Genomic DNA, 24830 nt, shown 5'->3' on the forward strand with positions numbered 1-24830 from the left:
CTTCTTTTTTCAGAAATCTGCCTGCTGACCCGTGGCCGCCGTACAGCTAGCGTGAGAGCGGACACCTACTGCAGACTGTATTCTCTCAGTGTGGACAGTTTTAACGAAGTTCTGGAGGAGCACCCCATCATGAGGAGAGCCTTTGAGAGCGTTGCCATAGACCGCCTGGACCGCATGGAGAATAAAACCACATCTAACACGACGTCCTTATAAGTGCACATGAACAGAGAACTATGAGAAGTGACTGACGTTGCATTACACTCACAACTCAGTATAAGAACATGGGTTAAGAAAATGGCTTGGAGTGAAGGCAGAACCTTAAGGCAATGTCTTGAGAATGCCATTATATCATGTTAATTGTCGCTTTTCGCCCCCGTCATGTTAATTGTCTTTGCCATTTTAATTGTCTTAATTGTTAATTGTCTTCACTAAAATGAAGCCCACCATTACAGGACAGCAGTGAACTTTGAGCTTTAAAGGCCCATGCTCCAAGTGCCAGCCGCCTGAAGGACTTTACTGACTGGACACATCCTGCTAATCTGGATCCTTTTCACACCTGTTGTTAACCCTTAGAGGCTGAGAGTTATTGCTGTCATTTTGTTATACTGTTCATAGGTAAATAAATAATTTCATCTTCAGTTATATAGTTAACTTATGGATTTACATTAACATTCAGTTTACATTCTCTTGACAGGTTTGAATCAGACTTTTTTTCCATTTGCTTCAATGTAAAAAAAAAAAGACAAAATTGCAGCAAAAATATATAGGATGTTTTTTCTCTGTGTAAAACAAGACTGATATGCACTGCAATGACCTTTCATCAAATTTAAACCAAAATAAATATCCTCTACTTACAAACCCAAGAAAATTTAGAATCTTCACTTTGAGATTTGCCAGTGATAACTGCGACTTCTAAGGGTTAAAAGGAATAGTTCGACGAAACATGAGCTTTTTGATGATGTTGTACACTGAGTCTGGGTTTATTACATTGTCTCCAAACTTAGAATCCACAAATTGAGCTTGTCCACTTTTCTAGCTTGCCATCCAGCCTTGATGACATTCCGAACTCCACAAGCTCTCCACACGTTTGCAGTAGACACTACCATGGGAACGCAGAATGCACACACTGACTGCATATTAATTCCTTGTTTAAAGTGGGTCTGAGTGTCCTGGTGTCCTGTGTGTCAGATCGTCCCCCAAGTATTATACCATGTGATTCATATAATCACAGCTTAGAGTAATTAAACCTGCCTTCGTGCGTAACCGAACATAGGGACAGCAGCTCCTCAGGGTCAGACTGCCTTCAGTTATGTGTGTATGACTGGCAAAGAACAGAAAAACTGATTGTTTGAAGTTCATCATAGATGTCAGGTACACAATATTGACAAAATACACTTGCTTTCTGATTACTGCTTCTAGAGGAGCACTGAGACTAATATGCATCAATGGCTTTCATAAACATAAATAACTTTAGAACCACATAAGAGCATTTAGGGTCCCCAAATGTTTAAGGCAATACTGTGTAACATGGTTATAGTAAATGTATAGGATATAAAATGAGTAAGTTTGGTTTCATTACCTAAAAAGTATGTAAGTGCAATTGATTTGAATGAGGCATTGTTATTTTGCACACCCTGATTACTGAGTAGATTCATTTTTTCTTGTCTTCAAGTTCAAATAAATTATAGCCATATTTGAATCTGATGTGGTCTGAGATTTAGATTTAGATGTAGAAGTTCAGTTTGAAGAACAAATTCAATCATTTAGCAATTAAACTGCAACTGTGTTTTAATGTTCTATAGCATAGTCGCCCACGGAGGCTCAAATTAGAGTTAAAGTCAAAGTTAGAGCACGGGCCAAAGAAAGTAATGAACATTTTTAAATGCAAGTCTTACCTGAGAAAATTATAGTTGTATGCAAAAGCTTTGGTGCATCTGGACAAATGACGTTTTGTTGCTTTTCTAAGTGAAAATAACTGAATACGTGCTCTGCAGAGGACACACTTCTGCATATTTCAATGACCAATTACTGCTCATTTACTCAAATTAACGTGTGTGGCCTGTGCTGAAGTTATGGCACATTTTATATTTTATTAAATCAATGTGTTAATGCTTTCTGTCCATATGTTAAAGTTAGCAAATAAATAGAAATTTACAGAAAAATGTGATATTTAAGAAGAGAATCAATGTGTAATTTCACCATAGGTGTTCAAACTTTTGCATATGACTGTAAGTATTGGGGGCGGCATGGTGGCGCAGTGGGTAGTGCTGTTGCCTCACAGCAAGAAGGGCCTGGTTTCGATTCCTGGCCGGGCGACCAGGGTCCGTGTGTGGAGTTTGCATGTTCTCCCCGTGTCTGCGTGGGTTTCCTCCCACAGTCCAAAGACATGCAGTCAGGCTAATTGGACATGCTAAATTGCCCCTAGGTGTGTCTGTCTGCCTTGCGATAGACTGGCGACCTGTCCAGGGTGTATCCTGCCTTTCGCCCAATGACAGCTGAGATAGGCTCCAGCACCCCACCGCGACCCAGAAGGATAAGCGGTTTAGATGATGTGTGTGTGTGTGTGTATTGATCTGAGCAGCAACTGTGTTTTTGCCTGTAGAGGATAAAATTTATAAGGCTTACTGCCTGGATAAATAGCTTTTTTCAACATTTCTGCATAATTTGATAGTTACGACGTACACAAACACCTCAACATAACTACTGAGTCAGAACTGTTCACATTGTTCACAGGAACCAGACGTCTGAAGAGTTTGATGCCTCCAACAGCTTCCTCACAGAAAGTTATTACAGGAACTCATCTGAATATGCTATCTGATATCTGACACATTGTTTTATGATAGTTTTGAGAGAAGGTTTTTGGCCTAAAACTAGTTTTTTAACATTCATTCATGGCACATAGGTACATGCAGGGCACCATAAGGCAAAGCAGTCCCTGAGGAAAACTTACTTTTCCCTGACTGACCACTATTTTATCATCATTATGTTCACTGGTCATTTTGGGAAGCAAACATGCCCCAAACATCATAACCCCTGGTTTCTGTCACCACCACTGTAAAGAAATCTGAGTCAGTAAGTTTCTTTACAATTAACTATTTCACATTAGAACACTTTGAATTACTTTGTTTGTACCTCAAGACTGGATGATGCTGTAAAATAAGTGGAATCCACCTTTAAAGCCACTTAAATCTTGTTAACCCCCCGACCCTAATGATCTGTATGTAGGCCCAAAGTTTAGTTTCTCACTTTCATAAATACATAACTTACATATTAATTATATAGACATAGTTAATAATTCCTAGTATTTACTGAATAATATGTATTATGTTTAGTATCTGAATAAAAAGCCTGCTGTTTAGTAGTTAAAATCCATTTTAAGTACATTCCACTGAAATTCAAATACTTCTAAAGAAAATTATCTGTTACAACTTGTTTCCTGATTTTTGGCCACTGTCACACCTCTTGGCATTTATGAGTAATGAGAAGATTTTGAGACACTTAGGTTGACGTCTTGGTTCAGTGTGAAATTTCATTTACTTACTTCTACTAAACTCTATTTCCACAATAATTTCAGTTGTACAGAAGATTTGCGATTTTTTGAAATTCTAAGTTGCCCAAGGTTGTAGCTGCTGAAAAGGGGTCAGCAGTGGTGACACAACTAAGTGGGCACAAGTGCTTGTTTACGAAGGTGAAACTGATCCATAATTTGATAACTGTAACCACATTTTGATCAGCCTTCACTTCATGTATTGTCATAAGGTGAAAACACCAACCAACATGTGACAGTAAAGCCACTGAATCACGCAAACACATTAGTAGACAGTATGTGATATAATGGAGTCAAGCAAAAGATAAGGTAAGAAACTGTCTCGCTTAAAAATGATGCTGGTGGCCCACACAACAGTAAACATGCCCATGTGAATCCAGTGTGGGCTAAAAATTTGTCCCACCGTGGGCTGCCCATTGTGGGGCCCCAGTCAGTCATAAAACTAGGGCACATGCAGGGCCCTGTGTCAGGGCTCATATGTTGGCCGCCTACACTAAGCCCTCATTATGAGGGGGGCACATCCCTCATACAGGGCTGAGGGTAGGTTGCCACCATGGGGCCCTAACATCAGCCCTGACTGACTGGGGCCCCACTACGGGCAGCACGTGGTAGGCCACGTTTCATTTTCTGTTACTGTAAATCTTTTCTGTTTATTTTCTGTTAGTGTTTTCACTCTTCTTTGGTTATGTTCTTGTTTTTAAGACAAACCATTTTGAACTAAAAAAGCTTCTACTATACTGGACTGAGCCCCGGATCCTTATATGCCTGAACTGTACCAAGCAGTCAAGGCCTATACGTGTGGCTCAGTGCGCGGGGAGATGAGGCAGAGAAAGAGTGGAATTAGACCCGCCGAGCAGAGCTGGTTTAGCTCACCAATGCTTTACTCGTTTAATGTGTGTATATACTACGTGTGTTCATCTTAAACATGTAAAACTTGTGTTCCTCTCAGTATGAGTAGGTAGGTGGCAGTAACCGCTTTCTGTCCGCAGTCCGGTCTTCCACAGAAGAAGCAGAGCTACATCCGGCTCACTGTGCTAATGTTTCCGCCCAGCGTTTTGTAATCAGAAGTCCGGGCATAACCGAAGGTAAAGAGCTGCTGTGAGCTGTGTGGTGATTGAGGTTTTCTAGTGAAAGTGGAGATGATGTGTTACTGAGGTCTGTAATGGCGGAGTGTTAGTGCGGACGGTGTGTCGGAGCGAAGGGCGTCAGTGATGCCGGTTTAGCGGTCTTAGCGGTCCTTCTCTCGGTTCAGTCACTCTGGAGGTCACCGCTGTGCGCTTCGGCCGGATCGCTAGTTTCAGACATTTGGCTAGTAAAGAGTGGTTTCCGCCTTCAGAGGTTGGATGTTTATATCGTTTTTCTGAGGGACCTGGTCTGTTAGAAATATGCATTTTTTGCAGTTGGCCGCGTTGTCCGTTTTGTTTTTAGCTAGCTTAGATTCCGAGACACTGCTGCAGCAGACTGTTAGCCTAACTTACCTCTGTGAACTCTTACTTGTTAGGAGTGATGAGAACTGTGGCTCCTTCTTGCTTTCATCACATTTAATTTCATTTATTTTCTCATATTTTCTAATCTTCTAACTATTATTTCTACAAGTTGGTCCGTATTTGTATTTTTAAGCCGTTGTCTCTGGTGCATGTAGTGCGATTAATGTCACAAGTTCGGTGATGCATTATTAGGCTTATAATATGATACGATACGAACGTGCAATATGTAGAAACGCATTCAACACAAATACACATGTAAAACTATCTTTATATACACAGTTGTATGATGTGTCACTGAGTATTTTAAAAACCTTAGAGTTATATGCACCACAGAATTTCAGAATTGTTTAGGTAATTCCGTCGTTGCGATGTAAACAAAGTCATTCAGGGTGGTTGGATACGGTGTAGAGAAAGATACAGACACAGGTTCCCTTACAGTGGTGGGAACAGGATCCAGGGGTTGGCATGTCTGCAACACAAATGTAGCCATTGTTTACTGTTCAAAACCATCAGTGAACATGTCTTCTGAGTTTTTATGTAATATTGATGGTGGTAAAAACTTTATTACAAATAATGCCTCAGACAGCATGCAGCATATTCATAACCATTTTGTTTCTGTGAGGAAACTTTCAGAGGCGGTAAACTCTTTAGACGCTTGGTTCCTTTCACCACCACTGTAAACAATTCTGACTCTGTAAGTTTCTCTAGAATTAAGCATTTCACACCAAACCATTCAGAATGACTTTGTTTACATCACGTGTCAGGCTCCGGTCCTCACAGCACTTTGGACCGGAAGGTCCCCAGTTTGACATGCCTGGCTTACATCTCAACCATTTAATTTTGTGGAACTTTTGAAAAATTGGTGGAGTTCCCCTTCAGCACTATTTCTGTCCAAAGCTTCCAAAAAACAGTGCACTGGATGGCGCCAGCTCAGTTTTAATAGAATAGAATCTGTTCTGGCGAAGCTACTTTTGGTGACTGTAAATACAACCCCATTTCCAAAAAAGTTGGGACACTGCAAAATGTAAATAAAAACAAAATGCAATGATGTGCAGATCATTTAAACCCTATATTTAATTGAAAATAGTACAAAGACAACATATCAAATGTTGAATCTGATACATTTTATTGTTTTTTGAAAAATATATGCGCATTTTGAATTTGATGCCAATAACACATTCCAAAAAAGTTGGGACGGGGGCAACAAAAGGCTGGTAAAGTTGTGTAATGCTTAAAAAACGCCTGGTGGTTAATTGGCAACAGGTCAGTAACATTATTGGTGATAAAAAAGCATCCCAGGGAGGCTGAGTCTTTCAGAAGTAAAGGTGGGCAGGGGTTAGTTGCTCTGTGAAAGACTGCACGATCAAATAGTGCAACAATTCAAGAATAACGTTTCTCAACATAAAATAGCAAAGAACGTTTGCTTTTCATCATCTGTGGTACATAATGACATTAAAAGATTCAGAGAATCTGGAGAAATCTTTGTGTGCAAGGGACAAGGCCAAAAACCACTTTTGGCTGGCCGTGATCTTTGAGCCCTCAGGTGACACTGCATTAAAAACAGACATGATTCTGTAGTGGAAATCACTGCATGAGATCAGGAACACTTCTGAAAACCACTGTCTGTGAAAACAGTTTGTCGCTGCATCCACAAATGCAAGTTAAAACTTTAAAACGCTAGGAGGAAACCATATATAAACAGGATCCAAAAAGGCTGCCACATTCTCTGGGCCCGGTCTCATTGAAAATGGAGGGGAAGTGGAAAAGTGTCTTGTGGTCCAACGAATCAACATTTGAAATTCTTTTTGGAAGTCATGGATGCTGTGTCCTCTGGGCTAAAGACTACTCAGTGTGTTATCAGTGCACAGTTCAAAAGCCAGTATGATGGTCTAGGGGCGCATTAGTGCACATGGCATGGGTGACGTGTACATCCGTGAAGGCGCCATTAACGCTGAACGATATATGCAGGCTTTGGCAACATATGCTGCCATCCAGACGACGACTTTTTCAGGGAAGGCCTTGATTATTTTAGCAAAATGATGCCAAACCACATTATGCATGTATTACAACAGCACTGCTCCGTATTAAAATAGTCCGGGTGCTAATCTGGCCTGCCTGCAGTCCAGCCCTGTCACCCGCTGGTAACATTTGGTGCATTATGAAACTAAAAATACAACAAAGGAGACCTCAAACTGTTGAGTAGCTGAAATCCTATATCAAACAAGAATGGGCAAACATTTCCATTTCAAAACTACAGCAGTCGGTCTCCTCAGTTCCCAACCGCTTACAGAGTGCTGTTAAAAGAAGAGGTGATGAAACACAGGTAAACAGGCCCCCGTCACAACTTTTTTGGAACGTGTTGTATTTTTCAAAAAACAATACAATTTCTCAGTTTCAACATTTGATATGTTGTCTTTGTACTATTTTCCTTTAAAAATATGGTTTACATGATTTGCATATCATTGCATTCTGTTTTTACTTACATTCTGCACAGTGTCACAACTTTTTTGGAAATGCGGTTGAATATACTTGTAATGTGTGTTCATGGTGTGGTCTCTCTGTCACAGGAAAGGATGTTATCCTGCGTGGGTTGTCCTGTCCTGAGCCGGGTTCTCAGCAGCGGTGCTTCACGTGTGCCTGCTGTTGCAGCTGCGGCTTCACGTGTTCCTGCAGCCTCCACTTCACTCAATGCAGGCAGCAGCGTGGCATTGGTGCGCTACAACACCACAGCTCAGCAGGTATTTTTCTTCTTCAAGCTCATAACAGGGGTTCTGTACTAACTTGGGAAGCACATTTTTGCTCCAACCCAGTTCCCATCACACCTGCACAAGGTAATTGGTAGTTCTTGATTGGTACTAGTGTACCTGGAACTGGGGTGGAACAATGATGTGGTTATTTGTCTAAAGCACTTCTTCTCCAACTCGGTGCCGGTGTGGCTGCAGGGTTTTAGTTCAGCTAAGCAGGAGCACTCCTCATGTCAGTAGTTGTTTGAAGCCTGAAACTAATGGACTAAACAAGTGGAATTGGATGTTGTTCTGCATTTAAATGTAAATCTGTGGGGGCACCAGTCTTGTGTGGATAAGATTAGTGAATCCTGCTCTATAGTGTCAGCAATTGATGGGTAGTGTGTGGTGGGTTAGAGTTGGAGCTACGCTTGCCACAGTGGTGGGAGGTCGATCTCCAGGAGTAAAGTTGGTGATTACTGGGTTTAGAAATGTATGGTTTGCACATACAGTTACTGAATAGAGATATAAGATATCCTAACAAGTTTACTGTGTTGCTCAGGAGAAACCCAAGAAGACAAAGTTTGGACCTCTTGCTGACCAGGACAGAATTTTCACCAACCTGTATGGGCGTCATGACTGGAGGTATTGTGTGCTGTGTTTGTTTCTTAGAACTACTTCTTCTACATTAATATCTGAAGTAAAAGATGTGGCGACGATACATATTGTATCATAATCTCCTACATACAACATCCATACTTAGTAATGGACTATGTTAAGATTGTTGTACATTGATCTTATTTTGTTAGTTTTGTTAGAATAATCTAAAAAGTACAGAAAGCAGTGTGCGCATGAATTATATTGCCTTCATTACAGGCTGAAGGGTGCACTGAGTCGGGGTGACTGGTACAAGACCAAGGAGATCCTGGAGAAGGGAGTGGACTGGATCCTCAATGAGATTAAAGTGTCTGGTCTGCGTGGCAGAGGAGGAGCCGGCTTCCCCACTGGAATGAAGTGGGGCTTTATGAACAAGCCCAGTGACGGCAGGTTGGTTCAAAACTGACTAAGCGGTGCTCAGGAGTACCTTGTGATATTTTGTTTTTCTGTGTGGCAATAACTTTTCTTGTTTTCTTGAGTCATAATTCACATTTAAGGTCATGAATATTCATAGATTATACACCACTGTTTTGGTTTTCTGTGACATAAATGCACTATTAAAATTTTTTCTCTTTTGCTCAGGCCTAAGTACCTGGTGGTGAATGCTGATGAGGGAGAACCTGGCACTTGTAAAGATCGGGAGATCATGCGTAGTGATCCGCACAAGCTGGTGGAGGGGTGCTTGGTTGCTGGCAGGGCCATGGGAGCACGTGCTGCCTATATCTACATCCGTGGAGAGTTCTACAATGAGTCCTCAAATCTTCAGGTGAGAAAGATGAGCCTCATCTTAAAGAAGTGGGAAACTAGTGTTGGTCTTGTTGATTAATGTTGGTGTTGTGGACACGCAGTACGCATATATAAACTAAGCCCTTTAAGTAATTGGTGAATGTTTACATGTACTTCACCAGAATTTTTCTGTCAAACTTTGCTAGATGATTAATGTAACTCTCAAGTTTGGTATCATACAAACATTTAATGGGCCCATATCCTACATTATTTCACAAATTATAATTAATTTTTACCTATTTCCAGCCTCTTTTTATCCCTTAGAATTAAACAGTCTTTTTTGTTACAGTGTCTTTAAGACTTTGTTCTCGTCAGTTGTAGTCATAGTGAGTTCAGAAATCGAAGTTATGGTGATATTGTTGGTAGGTACATTTCAAAAGCTGAGCGGTAAAGGCAGAGACTTCAGAAACTAAAATGTATTCACATCAGGTTATTTTAAATGCTGTTCTGCAAGTTTGATTTACAGTCATATACAAACGTTTGAACACCCCTGGTCAAATGAAATGGTTTGTTGTTTTTCTGGGTGACCATATTTCTAGTATGTTAAATTCAGCAAATAAATAGGACTTACAGTGCATTAGTAAAAGTGCATTAAATGTACGGAAGTGTATTCTCTGTATAGGATGTGTACTTATTAGTATTTTCTGCTTTCTAGGGTGAGCTTAGCATAACAAGGCACTTTACACATCCTCTAGAACAGTTTCCCAGTCTTGGTCTTGGAGGCCGACTACTCTGCACATTTTAATGTTTTCTCTACTGCCAACACACCTGATCCAACTAATTGGCTCATTAACAACCCCTTACTGAGCTGAAGTGGGTTTGCTGGATCAGGGCAAGTACTAAAATGTGCAGGGCAGTTGGCCTCCAGGACCCAGGTTTGAAAACACCCCTAGAACAGTCATTCTAAGACCAGACAGACAGTTTACTTTTTTGCTCACTCAGCTCCCAACACATAGGGATAGAGCAAAAATCGCATTAGTCTGGGGGCCAGTTTAAAAAAAAGCACTGCTTTAGAAAATGAACACCTTTTGATGTTTTAATTAAAGCAGTGTTTGTAAGAAGTTTTTCAAATGTGACATTTATGTTAACCCTTAGAGAGCGGAAGTACAATCAGTAAACCATTAATGTATCTGCCGCTCCTCTTTTCTCCCAGGTTGCCATTAATGAGGCATATGGCGCAGGGCTTATTGGCAAGAATGCCTGCGGCTCAGGGTATGACTTTGATGTGTTTGTAATGCGTGGAGCTGGGGCATACATCTGTGGAGAGGAGACTGCTCTGATTGAGTCTATTGAGGGGAAACAGGGAAAGCCTCGCCTGAAGCCCCCTTTTCCTGCTGATGTGGGTAAGACATTCCACAGAGCAAGCAAAATGAAAAATGCCTAAAGAAGTAGTTTTATGCGAGTCCATTTATATTTGCATTGTGAGTACAGTTCAACTTTAAAATTTGTGACTTTTTTACTTGTCTTCTCGCAGGTGTGTTTGGTTGCCCGACCACAGTTGCCAACGTAGAGACAGTAGCCGTAGCCCCAACCATCTGCCGTCGTGGCGGAACGTGGTTTGCTGGTTTCGGCAGGGAGAGGAATTCTGGCACAAAGCTCTTCAACATCTCTGGCCATGTGAATAACCCCTGCACTGTGGAGGAGGAGATGTCCATTCCCATGAAAGAGCTGATTGAGAGGCATGCAGGTACCTTGTTTTTTCTGCACTCACAGCCACCCAACATTTGGGTTAACAAATTAACTTAAGCTTAAGAAGAAGTAGTAAGGGACTTTTTGGTCCTCGAACCTCGCTTTCAGGTTAAGGTGTTCAGTTTTGAAATTCTGCTTGGAAACGTACCCGTGATTATCATCAATAGTGTGAGTTTAGCTTATGGAGGTTGTTTTCTGGTGGTTTATCATTCTGACTCCTTGTCTAGGTGGTGTCCGTGGAGGATGGGATAACCTCTTGTGCGTGATTCCTGGTGGGTCATCCACACCACTTATCCCTCGTCATGTGTGTGAAGATGTTATGATGGACTTTGATGCCCTCATCCAGGCTCAGACTGGCCTGGGCACTGCAGCACTCATAGTCATGGACAAATCAGTGAGTGACCTATGATACAATTAAAAGGGCTGTACTGTGTATGTTTTGGAGAGTAGCTGCACTCATAGCCATAGAGCATCACTTATATGCGATTATTTATTCACCATTAAGCATCTTTTTCACAGTCATGTCAAAATACTTATTGTATGTAAGCAAGAATGATACAATAGATGTTCAATAACTAAGTGGAAGTATGCCTTTCAGGATGGTGGAGCCAGACTATATGATTGAGCATCTGGAAACGCTTCTGTACAACGCTGACTAAGGCTCTTATTTCTGTTCACAGACTGATGTAATTAGAGCCATCGCACGCTTGATTGAATTTTATAAACATGAGAGCTGTGGCCAGTGCACCCCCTGCAGGGAAGGTGAGCAATCACACTCACTAAGTTGGATGCATGATTTTGCACTGTGAGTTTTAATCTGTCCAGTAGGCAGCATAGACAGCAATGCATTAGCGATTTCCCTGGGAAAGACATGATATCCTATTTCACATTTATCCTTATTCTGTTTAATATAAATAGTATGATCAGTTTGTGCATATGTAAGGAATGTACTACAAAGCTGAGTCCGAGGATCAACAAAATATTCAACAGAATATTAGTATTGTGCAAATACTAATAGGGTTTAATAATCTCAATGATCTTATCCCCTGGCTTTGTCTTGAGATGCTCCAGTATGTGATTTTAAAGGGAACATAATGTTGTTGTACTTAATAAACATGTATCTTGATTATCTACATCTACACCTTTATTTTTCTACATCATCTGAACATGGCAGCTGTCATTTACATTGTGTTAAAATTTGATAATGAATGGGCCAATAGAAATGCTCTGAAATCACTTGGAATAAACCTCTTTACGTTAACTTACATTAAAAGTTAATAACGTTTTTACCGTTTCCTGCAGACCCTCCTTGTTTGGAGATACATGTTTGTATTTGAACAGCAATGATATGCTACACCTTTCATTTATTTTTTTGTGTAATGTTTGCTTGGTTTTATGTACCAAATTAATTTTATAGGTTGTTTTTTTTTTTATAAATAAAAATGTTTACATTATACGTGTAACATTTCTGATTTCACTAAAGACGGTACTCATTTTATTTTATGACCAAACTATGAAATTAAAGTTTTTGAAGTTCATTTAGTTAAATTCCATTAGACTCCCAAAATATCGCTGTTGTCGGAAGACAACCTTGTATCACCAAAATGATAACTTTACAGGAGAAGGAAAAAAAACGACTTTATTTTTAATGTAAGTCAATGGAACCAGACATTTGTCCAAGTTTCTTTTGGTCCATTCATCATGAAATTTACACACAGTGTAAAGGCCAACTGGCATTTTCAAATTATGCCAAAAACTGAAAAATGTTTTGTCCTGACAACAGCGAAATACCAGTCAGCTTGGAAACTCAAAGCTTAGTCATACACAAGCATAAACTGTCCTACCACTTCATTAAGTACACCTACCTACATGGGTGCACATTGTAGTTCTACAATTATAGACTGTTGTCCATTTGTTTCTCTGCGTACTTCGTTAGCTCCCTTTACCCTGTTGTTTAATGGTCAGGACACCCACAGGACCACCACAGACCAGGTATTATTTGGGTGGTGGATCGTTCTCAGCACTGCAGTGGCACTGACATGGTGGTGGTGTGTTAGTGTGTGTCCACTTACTGTCCACTCTGTCATACCTACCTTGTTGGTCCACATTGTAGATGCACTGTCAGAGATAATAGCTCATCTGCTGCTGCACAGTTTGTGTTAGTCATCCTCTAGTCCTTCATCAGTGGTCACAGGATGCTGCCCACAGAGGTAATTGCAGAACTACAAAGTGCACCTATATGGTACATGGACCTGATAAAATGGACAATGAGTGTAGATACAAGGTAGGTATAGTGAAGTGGCCAGTTGGTATATATTAGCATTATTTATATTTTTCTCATTTCTGTGTCGCTCAGGAGTGGACTGGATGAATAAGATGATGTGGCGCTTTGTTAAGGGAGATGCACGGGCAGCTGAGATTGACATGATCTGGGAGCTCAGCAAACAAATTGAGGGTCACACCATCTGTGCTCTGGGTGATGGAGCCGCGTGGCCGGTACAGGTATGCCATCGGAGATAATGCATTAGTACCATAGAACATGCAGTCCAACACTTGTGTGGTAATTGACTCAATTCTCACACTCTCTTCTCACTTCTCTCTCCAGGGTTTGATCCGTCACTTCCGCCCCGTTATGGAGAGCAGGATCGCGGAGTTCCAGCAGAAGCAGCAGGCTCGGGCTTAGACTTCATTTCCACCTCCTTTTTGCAAAGTCCTCTCAACGCTTCTTTCCCCTTTACCTTATCACACAATGTTATTTAAGAAAAAGAGTGTTGTCTCTTACTGATTTATGAACTGTTATCAGCATCCACCTTGTGGTGCTTTGCCACCCTGTCTCAGAATTGCTAATAAAGTTCTATGAACCTTATTAGATTTGGCACCTATATATGAACATCTATGGAATCTGCTTCAAAATGATGCCGTCTTTTACCATGAAAACATGACCATAATGGGAAGTGTTTCAGTAGGTATCACTTAATGTACAGTACTGAGAAAAAATCTGAGACCATCCTTCATTCATTCAACTCCTTACCAAGCCACGGGCCCGATGGCGGGTCTAAAGTTCTATTACACACTTCTATAACTTAATTAACAACATTTTAATGTTAGTGCTTTTATTTCTAATTTCTACTATAACCTCCAAATTTGTTTATCAAATGTAAATGGAGCTAGCTAATTTATAGCTGGTAACCCACCTATTAATTCAAAACTTGCTTGCGGTCGAGAGTTCAACCACCCTTGAAATTCCAAATACCAACCACTCTATCAAATCTGAGAATTGTGGTGAAAAAGCAAGGCTTGAGCACAGGAAGTGTACATTTCTCCAACCCAGAATAGCCAGCATTTCAGAAACATACAGCTTGAGCAATAAATAACAGTCATTTTGAGTACCACAATGAAATATTAGGTATTTCAAACTGTGCTGTAACCTCAGTTATCTTTAACTAGTTAAGAAAAGCCACATTAGTTTGCACTGAAGTGCTTGTAGTTAATCAGTAATAGGCCTTAGCATGTAATAAGCCTAAGGTTAATTTCCAGTAAAAATGGCCATCAAGCACAAGTTATTCATTTTTCAGGAGATTCCGAGGAGGTTAAACATAAGATAATTCACTTGCACAAGCAAGGAAGAAGTCAAAGAAAAATAAGAGGGGAAAAAACAGGCGTTTCCAAAACTGGAGTTCAAAAAATGATAGAACCATGCAAGACCTGCTAGACCACCAAAACTCACCATCAGATAAACAGTACTTAAAGCTTTCATCTTTGAGAGAGTGGAGAAAATCAAGCTCGGCATCACTGACAGTGTTTGGGATCAGCTGGACTGTGAGAAACAAAAAATGCAACCAACTTCTAAGACTGAACTTTTGAGGTGTGGAAAGATAATCCCTGCAGATTTATATGAAAAACTGAAGGCAAGACCCCTGAAAAGAATGGAAGCTTTAATAAAGGCAAAATGTGGATGCATGAAATGCTGGAAAAAAATCTTTGTTGTGGTTTCTGTGTGAATTTCTGTTAAATACGTTTTCTTGCTGCTTTTGTTACTGATGCTGAAAGGTGAGTAACTTATACTAAATGGCTGTCTAGAAATCCACTAAACAAGGGTGGTCTCTGACTTTTGCACAGTGTTTTATGTAGTCGATTTGTGCACAGAGAGAACAGTAGTCATCGCTGCAGATGGCTTCCACATGGTTCAAGTTCCTTTTGTTAGCCTACATGAACTGTCACCCAAGATAAACAGATGTATCTAATGGGTCCTTCATGTTCTGTGTAATTTTATAATACTGCACAAACACATTACTTGCAAAATATAGTGGTGGAGGAGTTTTCTAGTTCTAGTAATAAACACACACACACACATCTAAACCGCTTATCCTTCTGGGTCGCGAGGGGAGCTGGAGCCTATCCCAGCAGTCATTGGGTGGTAGGCAGCATAGACCCTGGACAAGTCTAGTAATACACATATACATACAATTATTAGTGTTAAATGAACTCTTACAATGCTCTTGTTGGGCCATACAAAAGACCCATTTTACTCCATAAGAGTTAATTTAGTGCTGGTTATTTTATTGTGTATAAATGTGAACTATAAAGCTGTTGTTGAACAGAAGGTTGCTTCCATAGGTTGGGGACACAGCTAAAGAAAATAAAAGGAAAAACAGCCTTATTTAGATCTCCTTTCTTCTGTGTTGCCAACTGTAGCTCTTCAATCTGTGAACTTAAATTGTGAAAAGCAAACACCTGTAATTAGACAAATGACAGTTAAATAACAGTTCATGTTAAAGCCTGCAAGGCATGGAGTGAGTGAGTCTCACCAGGAATCTAGTGACCAAAAGTATTTATCACAAGATTATCACCAAGCTTCTGGTCCTACACTGTTAAAAAAAACATGGCTCCTCAAGGGTTCTTTAGTAAAGGGAATGGCTCTATCTAGAACCACGAGTTCTACAAGCATTCAGTGCTTAAATGGTTCACTGCATGATGAAATGGTTCTTCAGGCTGATGGAGAATGTGTCATATATGGTTCTATATCGCACCATAAAGGTTCCTCTGTTGTTTTAAGCTTGACATCGTAAAAATAGCAGAAGCCTTTTTGGTGCTATATAGAACCATATACAACACGTTCTCCATCAGTCTGAATAAAGAGAGCATGTTTGAGCGATAGGTAATCTACATTATGGACTGCGCTGTGTGGTTATTTAAAGAATCCTGTGACAGAAAGAGAAACCAAAACTTAATTAATTATTAATATTATTATCGGTTATTTCACATATTCAAACAGAACTGGGGGAGCAGTGAGAGTCTTATCTCGACTTCCAGGCTGCTGATAACTCCTCTCACTTCGCCTCACGTTTCTCTGTCGCATGAGTTTTTTCCCTACCCATGTGTCGACAAACCCCGCCTCCTGCGCCAGGATTGGTTAATAATGTTCCGCCCTCTCGACTCGGATTGGCTAGCAGTTTCCCGACTCCTGGGCTGAGAGTACTGATCCAGAATTAGCTTTTGTTACATTAACCGTTATGAACGAAAAGATGTCTGATCCGAGATCAGCCCTCTGTTTCACGACTGCTTTGTGAAGCCCAGAGCGTCTCACACAACAAACCTCAACACCTGGAGTCTTTTACTGGATTAACGATCAGCCGGAAACATACACTGCAGATTCATGTACTATAGAATACGATGAATACGATAGAATAAGATGTGTTTATTTCTTTTCCATTTGAATTGTTTGGACAGCACGAAAGAAACCGTATAGTAACCCCTGCACTGTATGGCACCGCTGAAGCCCACCCTGTTCTCTCTCCTCCCTCTCGCTGGATGAACTTTATGCAAATGAGCCGAGCGCCGACCAATCAGATTGTTGATGTGAGTCGCGGAAACACGCCACACCTCCTAAACTCCACGGTCGCGCGTGGTGTAAATTTCTCGAGGGCCAAACTACAGAACATTTAACGAACCGTTTACAAATATTAGCCCAGCACACTTCACGGTATGAGTTGCACTCCCGAACTTTCTCACAAAGTCTACGATCACGAGCAAGTAAGGAAAGACATTCACAACATCGAACAACCTCGAACAACCATTCACAACATCGAACAACTTTTTATAAGTAGTCCCTGTATGAGTTCGGTCGCTAGACGTGCTCCTGGGGGTCTACCCTACAGCAGTTCCCGCTCGAATTTAACACGACTGACCATCGGGCTCATTGAGCGGACAGATGAGCCGGATCAGATGTGCGGAGTCAAGTTTGGAGGTGAACTCCTCAGGAGGGTCTGCAGGAGCAGCGACCTGAGCACACAGACCGAGGGTCGTGTCGACGTCGTTTTTTTTTAAAACTCGTGCTCCTGGTGAGGCTCGAACTCACAACCTCGGCATTTCTCCACAAGTACTGCTGTATAAGTACCGCGCGCTAACCGATTGCGCCACAGGAGCTCACGCCTCAGAAATCCGGCCTTCAGCCACAGAGAGACGAGATAATCGATACTATCGAGCAGCGACACAAAATCGTGATACAGACATGTTGATGCTGAGTGTTTTCTCTCTAATTGGTGATTTTACTTTCTGTAAAACTCAGTCTAATGAGTCTGTAAAGCTGAGAATGACACTGAGGGCAAGGACAAACTCTAGACTCCAGTTCCAGTTCATTTCTTTGGTTCCCTGAGTCACAACATTAGCTAATGTTATGACGCACTCGTGGAGCTGAATCCGTTGAGTCTAGAGCAGCTAAGACATGGAACTCTGCAGTGCAGGTGGGCTTAGGACTGGAGTTGGGAAACGTTAAACTAGCCATCATGATCATTTACTGTCCCCACTGGCCTGGATATCCTTTCCTATATGCCATTTAAATCTACACTTAAGAAGTGTTCTTCAGGGGTTCTTTAGTAAAGGGAATTGTTTTAGTTAGAACTGTGAGTTCTATACAGAACCTTTTATACTTAAATGGTTCATCAGATTGATGGAGCAGAACACGTTTCGGTGCTATATATATATATATATATATATATATATATATATATATATATATATATATATATATAAAAACTTTTTAAATAGGTTCTATATGGAATTCATGGTTCTAAATAGCCCTTCCCTTAACTAAAGGACCCTTGCAGAACCATCTTTTTTTTAAGAATTTAGGTCTTTTCACATTCAGTTCGAATGAATAGATAGATAGATAGATAGATAGATAGATAGATAGATAGATAAAGTAAATCTAAAACAACATTTTTGTTCACTTTAATTGAATCCATTTTAAATTACAGGGGACACTGTAGGTGAAGCTTTTGGCCAAGAGAAATGGTCGAAATTGGCGTTTAAGCACTATGTAATTCTACACTTCTATTATTAAAGGAACAATAAATAAAACACTGTGTAACTAGACCAGCAAAACATAGATGCAAATAAATTGGAACACCTTAGAAACACATTAACTCCATTTCCCATCATGCCCCGCGCCACGCAGGCAATCTCGCGCCTTTCCATCTTGTTCCTCCCCAAAGCGCAGCACCGCCGTTGTTGTTGTGGTCGATCATAATGGCGGCAGCTGGAGGCGGATTACCAGCCTCGGTTGTCACTGCAGGCGCAAACCCGTCGGCCACGGTGCGCGGTCGTTTCCCCGGAAGGCCATGGGCATCTCGGAGTCAGCTGAAGAGGGAGAGGCGTCTGCGGGTGGGCCGGCTGGGGGCCGAAGAGCGAGCGGCTCGGTCCAGGGGGCCGAGGCCCGTGAACGTCGGCGCTACGCTGCAGGAGGACCCGTGCTTACTGCGCTTGCTGGAGCTGGCGGAGAAACTCGGGCGCCAGAAGGAGGCTGGGTTCTGCACCAGTGGCAGCGAAGAGGTTAGTTGGCAAAAACCTGGACTTGGTCGTGCGGACTCAGAAAGCGGCTCGGAAGGCAGCAGCGGTCCGTTCGCGGTCGTACTGTCATGGAGCCTGAGCAGAGTCGGCCCAGCAGCAGAGCTCCGAAAGGCTCCGAGCGTGACTGCTCGAGTTTAGCCACCTCACTGTTTTACTGCTAACAAAGCTAGCTAGCTAGTACGAGACTGGAGTTGGGCTTCTTATTTGCCAGCTTGTATTTCGAATTTTCCCGTTCTACCTTAAATGGGGCCACTGTAACATTCTGGCGCCCGAGGCTGCTGCACCATTTAAGGTGGAACTGGAAAATAGGAATAAGAAGCTGACTTCACACTCGTAGCTAAGCTTCGAGCAGAGCGTCTAGAGAGCGGACACGGCTGGCTTTCCCGGGCTCTCTCACTCTAATGGCGGGCGATAACGTTACTCACCCTACAGCCATGGCACCACCCAGATACTTAACCGGGCTGGTACTGAACATTTTTCGCTCTCCATCTGTCTGTCTATGCGGGCTGGTCCAGAGCGACCTGTTTGATTCTGTTAACAGTCGACCACTAACGTTACTGGGTTAGCCGGACATCTGGGGGTAAGTTGGGTAACGGTGGAGTCACGTCGGTCAGGCTGTCCAAAGAAATCATATTTGCCACTTAATTTCGGGCAAAATATAGCGTAGTCTTGCCTTCACCCAGACGCAAAGGCTGCTTTAGAAGTTTTGTTGTTGTCTTGCCTGAACCAGCTTTTAAAGCTAACGTTAGCTTTGCTGACTTTACTGTGCTTCGCTTAATCGAAGATACTGTGATAGTTATACTGAAAAGATTGAGGAGTCCAGAACATTTCCTGGTGAAATGTTCTGCAGTTTTCCGCCGATGAAGTCCAAAGGTTGTGATATAACGACAGCAAGCTAAGTTTACGTTGTAGTGAGTTATGAGTATAGTAACGTTATAGTAACGTAAACGTGAACCACAGTGGATGAATTAATGTCAACTTTCTCAAGACAGATGGTGGACGCTGGAATAGCTCTAACAGAGCCTGAGAGCAGGAGCTGCATTTCTTAGATTTATTTGGTGTCGCACGGCTATACGATGGACACCCGGCTTGATCGTAGGGGTGGTCGATATGGCAGAAAATATTACATCATGATACTTCAAGACAGTTTGACGATATAGCTTGTGCACCACGATATTTAGTTTTTCTGAGATCTAATACGTTGAAACAGACAAAATAGAACCTGTAGGGCCACAGATAAAAATATATTATTATTATTATTAATAATAATAATGATAATAATAATAATAATCCTACAACTACAATGAACTTTTCCATTGTTTTACAAACTGCACTGCACTATACCCAATTAACAGGATTAATTATACTCACTTTGTAATGAAACATGTATTTGGTCAGTGTCCTTTAAGTACTGATGATATATACAATATGCTCAGCTTAGCTCATTGGTTAATGTAGCTAACTTAGTTATGGAAGTCTATGCAACCTAAAGTCTTTTTCAGTGACATACACTTCCATTGTAATAGGCTACAGTTATGAAGTAAAGAAGCAAAGAAGTCTTTGCTGATTGACTAAGTTGGCAGATATTTGTGCAAGTACGGTTATTCGGTCAACCACTGCTGTACGGAGCCACGCAAATACCACATTTTTAAGACATTGCAAATAAAAAATGGCCTGGATTTGTTGTTGTAGAGAAACTTGCAGACTCAGATTTCTTTACAGTGGTGATGATAGAAACCAGGGGTCACAATGTTTACAAAACAGTTTATTTATTATCCAGAATGACCAGTGAACCTACTTGTGTCTTCTGAGCTTTTGTATGTAATGTTGATAAAGTAATGATAAAATTGAAAAAAATAATCACTTCAGGGCAAAAAAAAAAAAACCCTCATAACTATTATAACGCAGTGTTTCAGGCATCAGGCAACTTATTCAACCATTTCATGTCAAGTTTCAGTGAAGGAGCTTTTGCAGCCATTAAACTTTTCAGACGTCTGGTTTCTGTCACCAGTGACTCAGTACGTTTCTCTAGAATGAAGCGTCTCATGTCACACCGCTCAGAATGACTTGGTTTATATCTCAACCATGTAATTATGCGAAATCACATTTTGAAAAATCAGTGAAATTCCCATGTAATGAATACAGAGCTCAATGGGAGTCGTTTGTGTTAAGAAAAAAGCTATTTGTCTATGTTCATACAGATGTGGAAACAAGTTTACAAACTCTATGTTGCTATATCTGACAAAATCTGGCTCCATGCACCTGCTCTGATGAATGTTTACAGGTTGTGAACATGGCCTGTTCAAGAATTTTTATTTTTAAATACCATTCTTTCATATTAAATGGACTTAGGCCCCAACGCATGCAAAGGTCAGTGAAGTGATGCACACAAGCACAGTTTTAATCTCGTTTCACTCTCAGTTCCACTTAGGCTGAGATGCTGGATTGAGCTGAGTTGGGTGACCTCACCATCATGCTGTTAGACTGATGCAATCTAGTTGAATGTAATGTAATGTAGAGCCACAGTATCCTCACTTCTCTACTCAGCATCACACTGGTCCAGAAGTATTCACCTGGAGGACAATTGTACAATAGGGATGAATATGCTTAAGATACCAGTGGTCAGCCTTATGGACATCTTCAAAGGGGTGTGTATGCATAAGTGTGTGAGTGGTTATGACGTGTCTGGGTTTTTGCAGCTCTGTAGTGTTTCTTAAAATGACTTTGATCAAAAACACTGTCATCTGTGTAGTTTTGCATTAAAGCGGATTTCCACTGACTTTTCAAAAATTCTGTGCACTATGATTATTAAGGCATAAACAGAATCATTCAGAGTGGTTTGATGTGAAGTTCTCTGTTGTAGAGGAACTTGCCAAGTCAGGATGTTTTCACTGGTGGTCATAGGAGTTTAATGACTACAAGCTACTTCACAAATGTTTTACATAAAATATTTTTATGAATAATCTGAGACATTGCTTTATTACAGTTTTATGACAGTGTGATTGTTTATGGCAGTGTTTTGTGACAGTTTTGGCTTAAAAAAACATTAAGTATTTACCACTATTTTAACATTTTACCATTATCTGTATTGCATATAAAAACTCAAGACACATGTAGGTTCACTAATGTTTCTTTTTATAGTAAATAAATAAAATGACTGAGTTGAAGACAACCTCTGGTTCCTGTCGCCACCACTGTGAAGATATTCTGACTGTACGTTTCTATACAATGAATTTCACAATGGAGTTATACAGAAAATTTTAAAGATCGGTTAAATACCTGTTTGTGCATAATTGAGGTTTTGCTTGAATTTGAGAGATTCTATGGAGTTTACAAAATATTTCAGCACAAATAACGATACATATTTGCAAAGATTGTATTTACTTTATGAACTATCAAGTTTTTAAGTTTAACATTCCTCATTAATTATTTTAGCATTTAATTTGCTAATTTTGCGTTGCAGTGTATGATTTGCATTAGATGGTTTTACTTGAGAAGAACCCATATCCTGTAACACGCCTGCTTTAAGCTGCTTGGTGTCTGCTACTGTCCATGTGTCTTGATTCTAAACTGGAACAGTGCAGCCTAGTGGCAGTTGTGAGGAGTGAAGCTGTTGGTGTCAGATGTGAGATATTGAAAGGAAAGCATGCAGGTTATGGATGCATTTTATTTAAAGTCAAATTGAATAGGTGGGAGTGGGAAGTTAAGCATGGTATGATTGGTTAATGTTTTTCTTCTTCTTATGCTTAATATGGCCAGTGACATGAACTAACAAGGTTATTATTATAATTTAAAAAAAAAAAGTTTTTTTTTTTTTTAATTTCAGGATGTCTGCAATGTTTATGATTAATTTACCCAGGATAAGAGATCTCAGTATAAATGACAGATAGGAGTGGCTACTCTGTTATGCCCTGGCTTTACTCCCCAAAAAAGTAAAAAAAAAACAAAAAGTAGAAACATTTCATTTAGCCATTGTTGCTTTTACACTTATCATCTGTTTTGCTATTTTAAGTGACTACAGTGTCATTAGCTTTGGAAAAATATTATTTTATTATTTTTATAACTTTATTTTTTAACATTATTATTAATATTTTTTTGCTTATTTTTAACGTTTTAATGTTCTGAGTTGTACACTTGAGGTAGGCCAGTACATATCGGCTTGATTTTAGTCAAAGTGATAATGAATAAACAAGTGCCTTCATGCTTAAACCATTTTTCCACAGGATATGATAGCATTTTTACTGACAGGTCGATTTTACCCGGGATTCATATAACCTGGGGTTGTTTCTGTGGCTCACTTTATAGAAGGTAAAAGCCATCTGAATCTTTACTGTCTTTAGAAGCGCACAGTCCATAAAAATGACTAACATGATGGATTTGGATGGGACTAGAAATCAGTGAGAAACATCCATAAAAATTACTGTTCTGTCATATAAAACTAATTCCATCCAAATAGTGTTTTAGTTGTGGTCTTTGTAGGATTGAACTTCATGAAATGGAAAAAAGTGGTAAAGGGTTTGCCTCCTCTCTCTGAAATGCTGAGGAAAATTGGTTTTAATATCATATGATACATTTCCATGTTTAGAAAATAAAGTCTGCAATCTCAACATTTTGCATTTTGTCAAAAAAATGTGTTTTAATTTCATAGAATTTAAAGTGATTCATAATTTGCACTATCCGCAAATGTGGCCAAAACATGTTTGCTGTCTTAAGTTTGCTGCTTTTAGGTTGTAGTTTTTTATGAGGCTAATATAGTTCAGAAATAATAGAAGCTTATTAACACCAGGTAGCATTGTACTTGTCTTAAATCGTGAAATTTTTAGGCTTTCATTTTTCTGATTGAGACGATGCTTCTAACTCTTTGTTCGGTTGAAAAGCAGATACAGCATTAATTGAGATACATAATGGGTCTTACGACAACAAAAGTTCTGACGGGTGCAATAAACCCTTTAGAGGGCAGTGGTGCCTAAAGTTTGTTTAGTTGTGTTTTGTGAGTTGTTAGCTACTGGCTATCAACAGCTAGGAATGACCTCCATGAAGCTGGCCCCCCATGTGGTCAGAAATGGAATAAAAATGCTACTATTCGTTTGTGCTATGTTTGTGCTGGTTTGTGCCGTAGAAATCATCGTTTGTGCTGGCATCGTTTTTAAGAAATTAAACATTACATTTTATCGCCTGTGACGTCACTCAGCACCCCATCAATGTCCAAATCACACCAAAAGGGTCTCATTCGTTTGTGCAACGTTTGTGCTGGTTCGTGCCGTTAAAAGAAGTGTTTGTGCTGTTTTAATTATCAAGTTATAGGCTAAAAATATTTTTTTATAAGTGACGTCACTTAGCCCCCCCATCAACGTCCAAATCGCACTAACAGGGTCTCATTCTTTTGTGCTGGTTTGTGCTGTTAAAAGAAACATTTGTGCTGTTTTAATTCTCCAGTTATAAAGCCACAAATGTTGGACGAGTCAGTTCTTTTGTTAACTCTTGGTCACTGACTGAGAGAGTTGAAAAGCATGGTTTTTCATCATATCACTGCACAAACTAGGATGCTTTAATCTCCGCTGTATCCCTTTATCAGTGGTTCTGGCGCTATTAGTTCCAGTTAAGAGGAGTTGAGAATTGGAGTAAAGTTCAGAAACCCCAGAGTTAAATATGTGTGCAGTTCAAAAACAGTCCTCACGTTGAATGAAAAGCCCACCTATTCAAATGTCAATTTATCAGAAATTAAATGAACCTTTTAACCGAAGGCATAGGTCAAACATGTATGCAACCACCACTTAACAGCTTCTGTCTCTTGTGTGTTACAGGAGGGAGATTTCACAGGCTTTCAAGCAGATGGTCGTTGGTCCTTGTGCTCTGGACAAGGTATGTTACAGAGTAATGACATTTTAATTTGCTTCATTTTCATAATGTGTTATCCATTAATTTATAGAATCATGCTTTACATCATTCATTGTAAAGGGGCTTTGTCTGTATGGTCTTATGTTTGATGTATAGTGTCATGATAAATGTTAATTGCAGTCTGAGGTCTTACTGCAGTGGATATGGTTTCAAAAACTTCTCCAAGTATTTAATATCAGTTGCATTTAAAATGTG

General features: G+C 40.3%; 3 protein-coding genes and 1 non-coding gene across 8 annotated transcripts in view; 3 read left to right on the top strand and 1 right to left on the bottom strand.

The window, feature by feature from the left end:
* The window catches only part of hcn3 (hyperpolarization activated cyclic nucleotide-gated potassium channel 3), a gene marked incomplete at its 3' end in the record, with an annotated part of 27797 nt that extends 21360 nt beyond the window's left edge, over positions 1 to 6437 (top strand). The window contains exons 7-8 of the mRNA XM_036565526.1: positions 14 to 181; positions 6412 to 6437. Coding sequence (XP_036421419.1) covers positions 14 to 181; positions 6412 to 6437 — 194 coding nt within the window. The remainder of the gene's footprint in view (positions 1 to 13; positions 182 to 6411) is intronic.
* On the top strand, positions 4526 to 13758 carry ndufv1 (NADH:ubiquinone oxidoreductase core subunit V1). Its single transcript, XM_036567205.1, has 11 exons — positions 4526 to 4632; positions 7602 to 7772; positions 8320 to 8402; positions 8634 to 8804; positions 8997 to 9180; positions 10354 to 10543; positions 10675 to 10887; positions 11117 to 11283; positions 11570 to 11651; positions 13246 to 13391; positions 13495 to 13758. The coding sequence occupies exons 2-11, from the start codon at positions 7608 to 7610 to the stop codon at positions 13570 to 13572; spliced, it is 1479 nt and encodes a 492-aa protein (XP_036423098.1). The 5' UTR covers positions 4526 to 4632; positions 7602 to 7607; the 3' UTR covers positions 13573 to 13758.
* Positions 13759 to 17222: 3464 nt separating this feature from the next.
* Positions 17223 to 17315, bottom strand: trnai-uau. The gene is given in 2 exon segments: positions 17223 to 17258; positions 17278 to 17315. It is a non-coding gene; the product is annotated as a tRNA-Ile (tRNA).
* Positions 17316 to 18371: 1056 nt separating this feature from the next.
* kmt2ba (lysine (K)-specific methyltransferase 2Ba) overlaps positions 18372 to 24830 on the top strand; it is a 44944-nt gene continuing 38485 nt past the window's right edge. For all 5 annotated transcript variants that reach the window (XM_036567206.1, XM_036567209.1, XM_036567210.1 and 2 more), the window contains exons 1-2: positions 18372 to 18719; positions 24542 to 24599. In XM_036567206.1, the coding sequence (XP_036423099.1) occupies positions 18417 to 18719; positions 24542 to 24599 (361 nt within the window). In that variant the 5' untranslated portion in view covers positions 18372 to 18416. The remainder of the gene's footprint in view (positions 18720 to 24541; positions 24600 to 24830) is intronic.

The sequence above is a fragment of the Colossoma macropomum genome, unplaced genomic scaffold (genome assembly GCF_904425465.1).
Source record: "Colossoma macropomum unplaced genomic scaffold, Colossoma_macropomum, whole genome shotgun sequence".
NCBI lineage: Eukaryota > Metazoa > Chordata > Actinopteri > Characiformes > Serrasalmidae > Colossoma > Colossoma macropomum.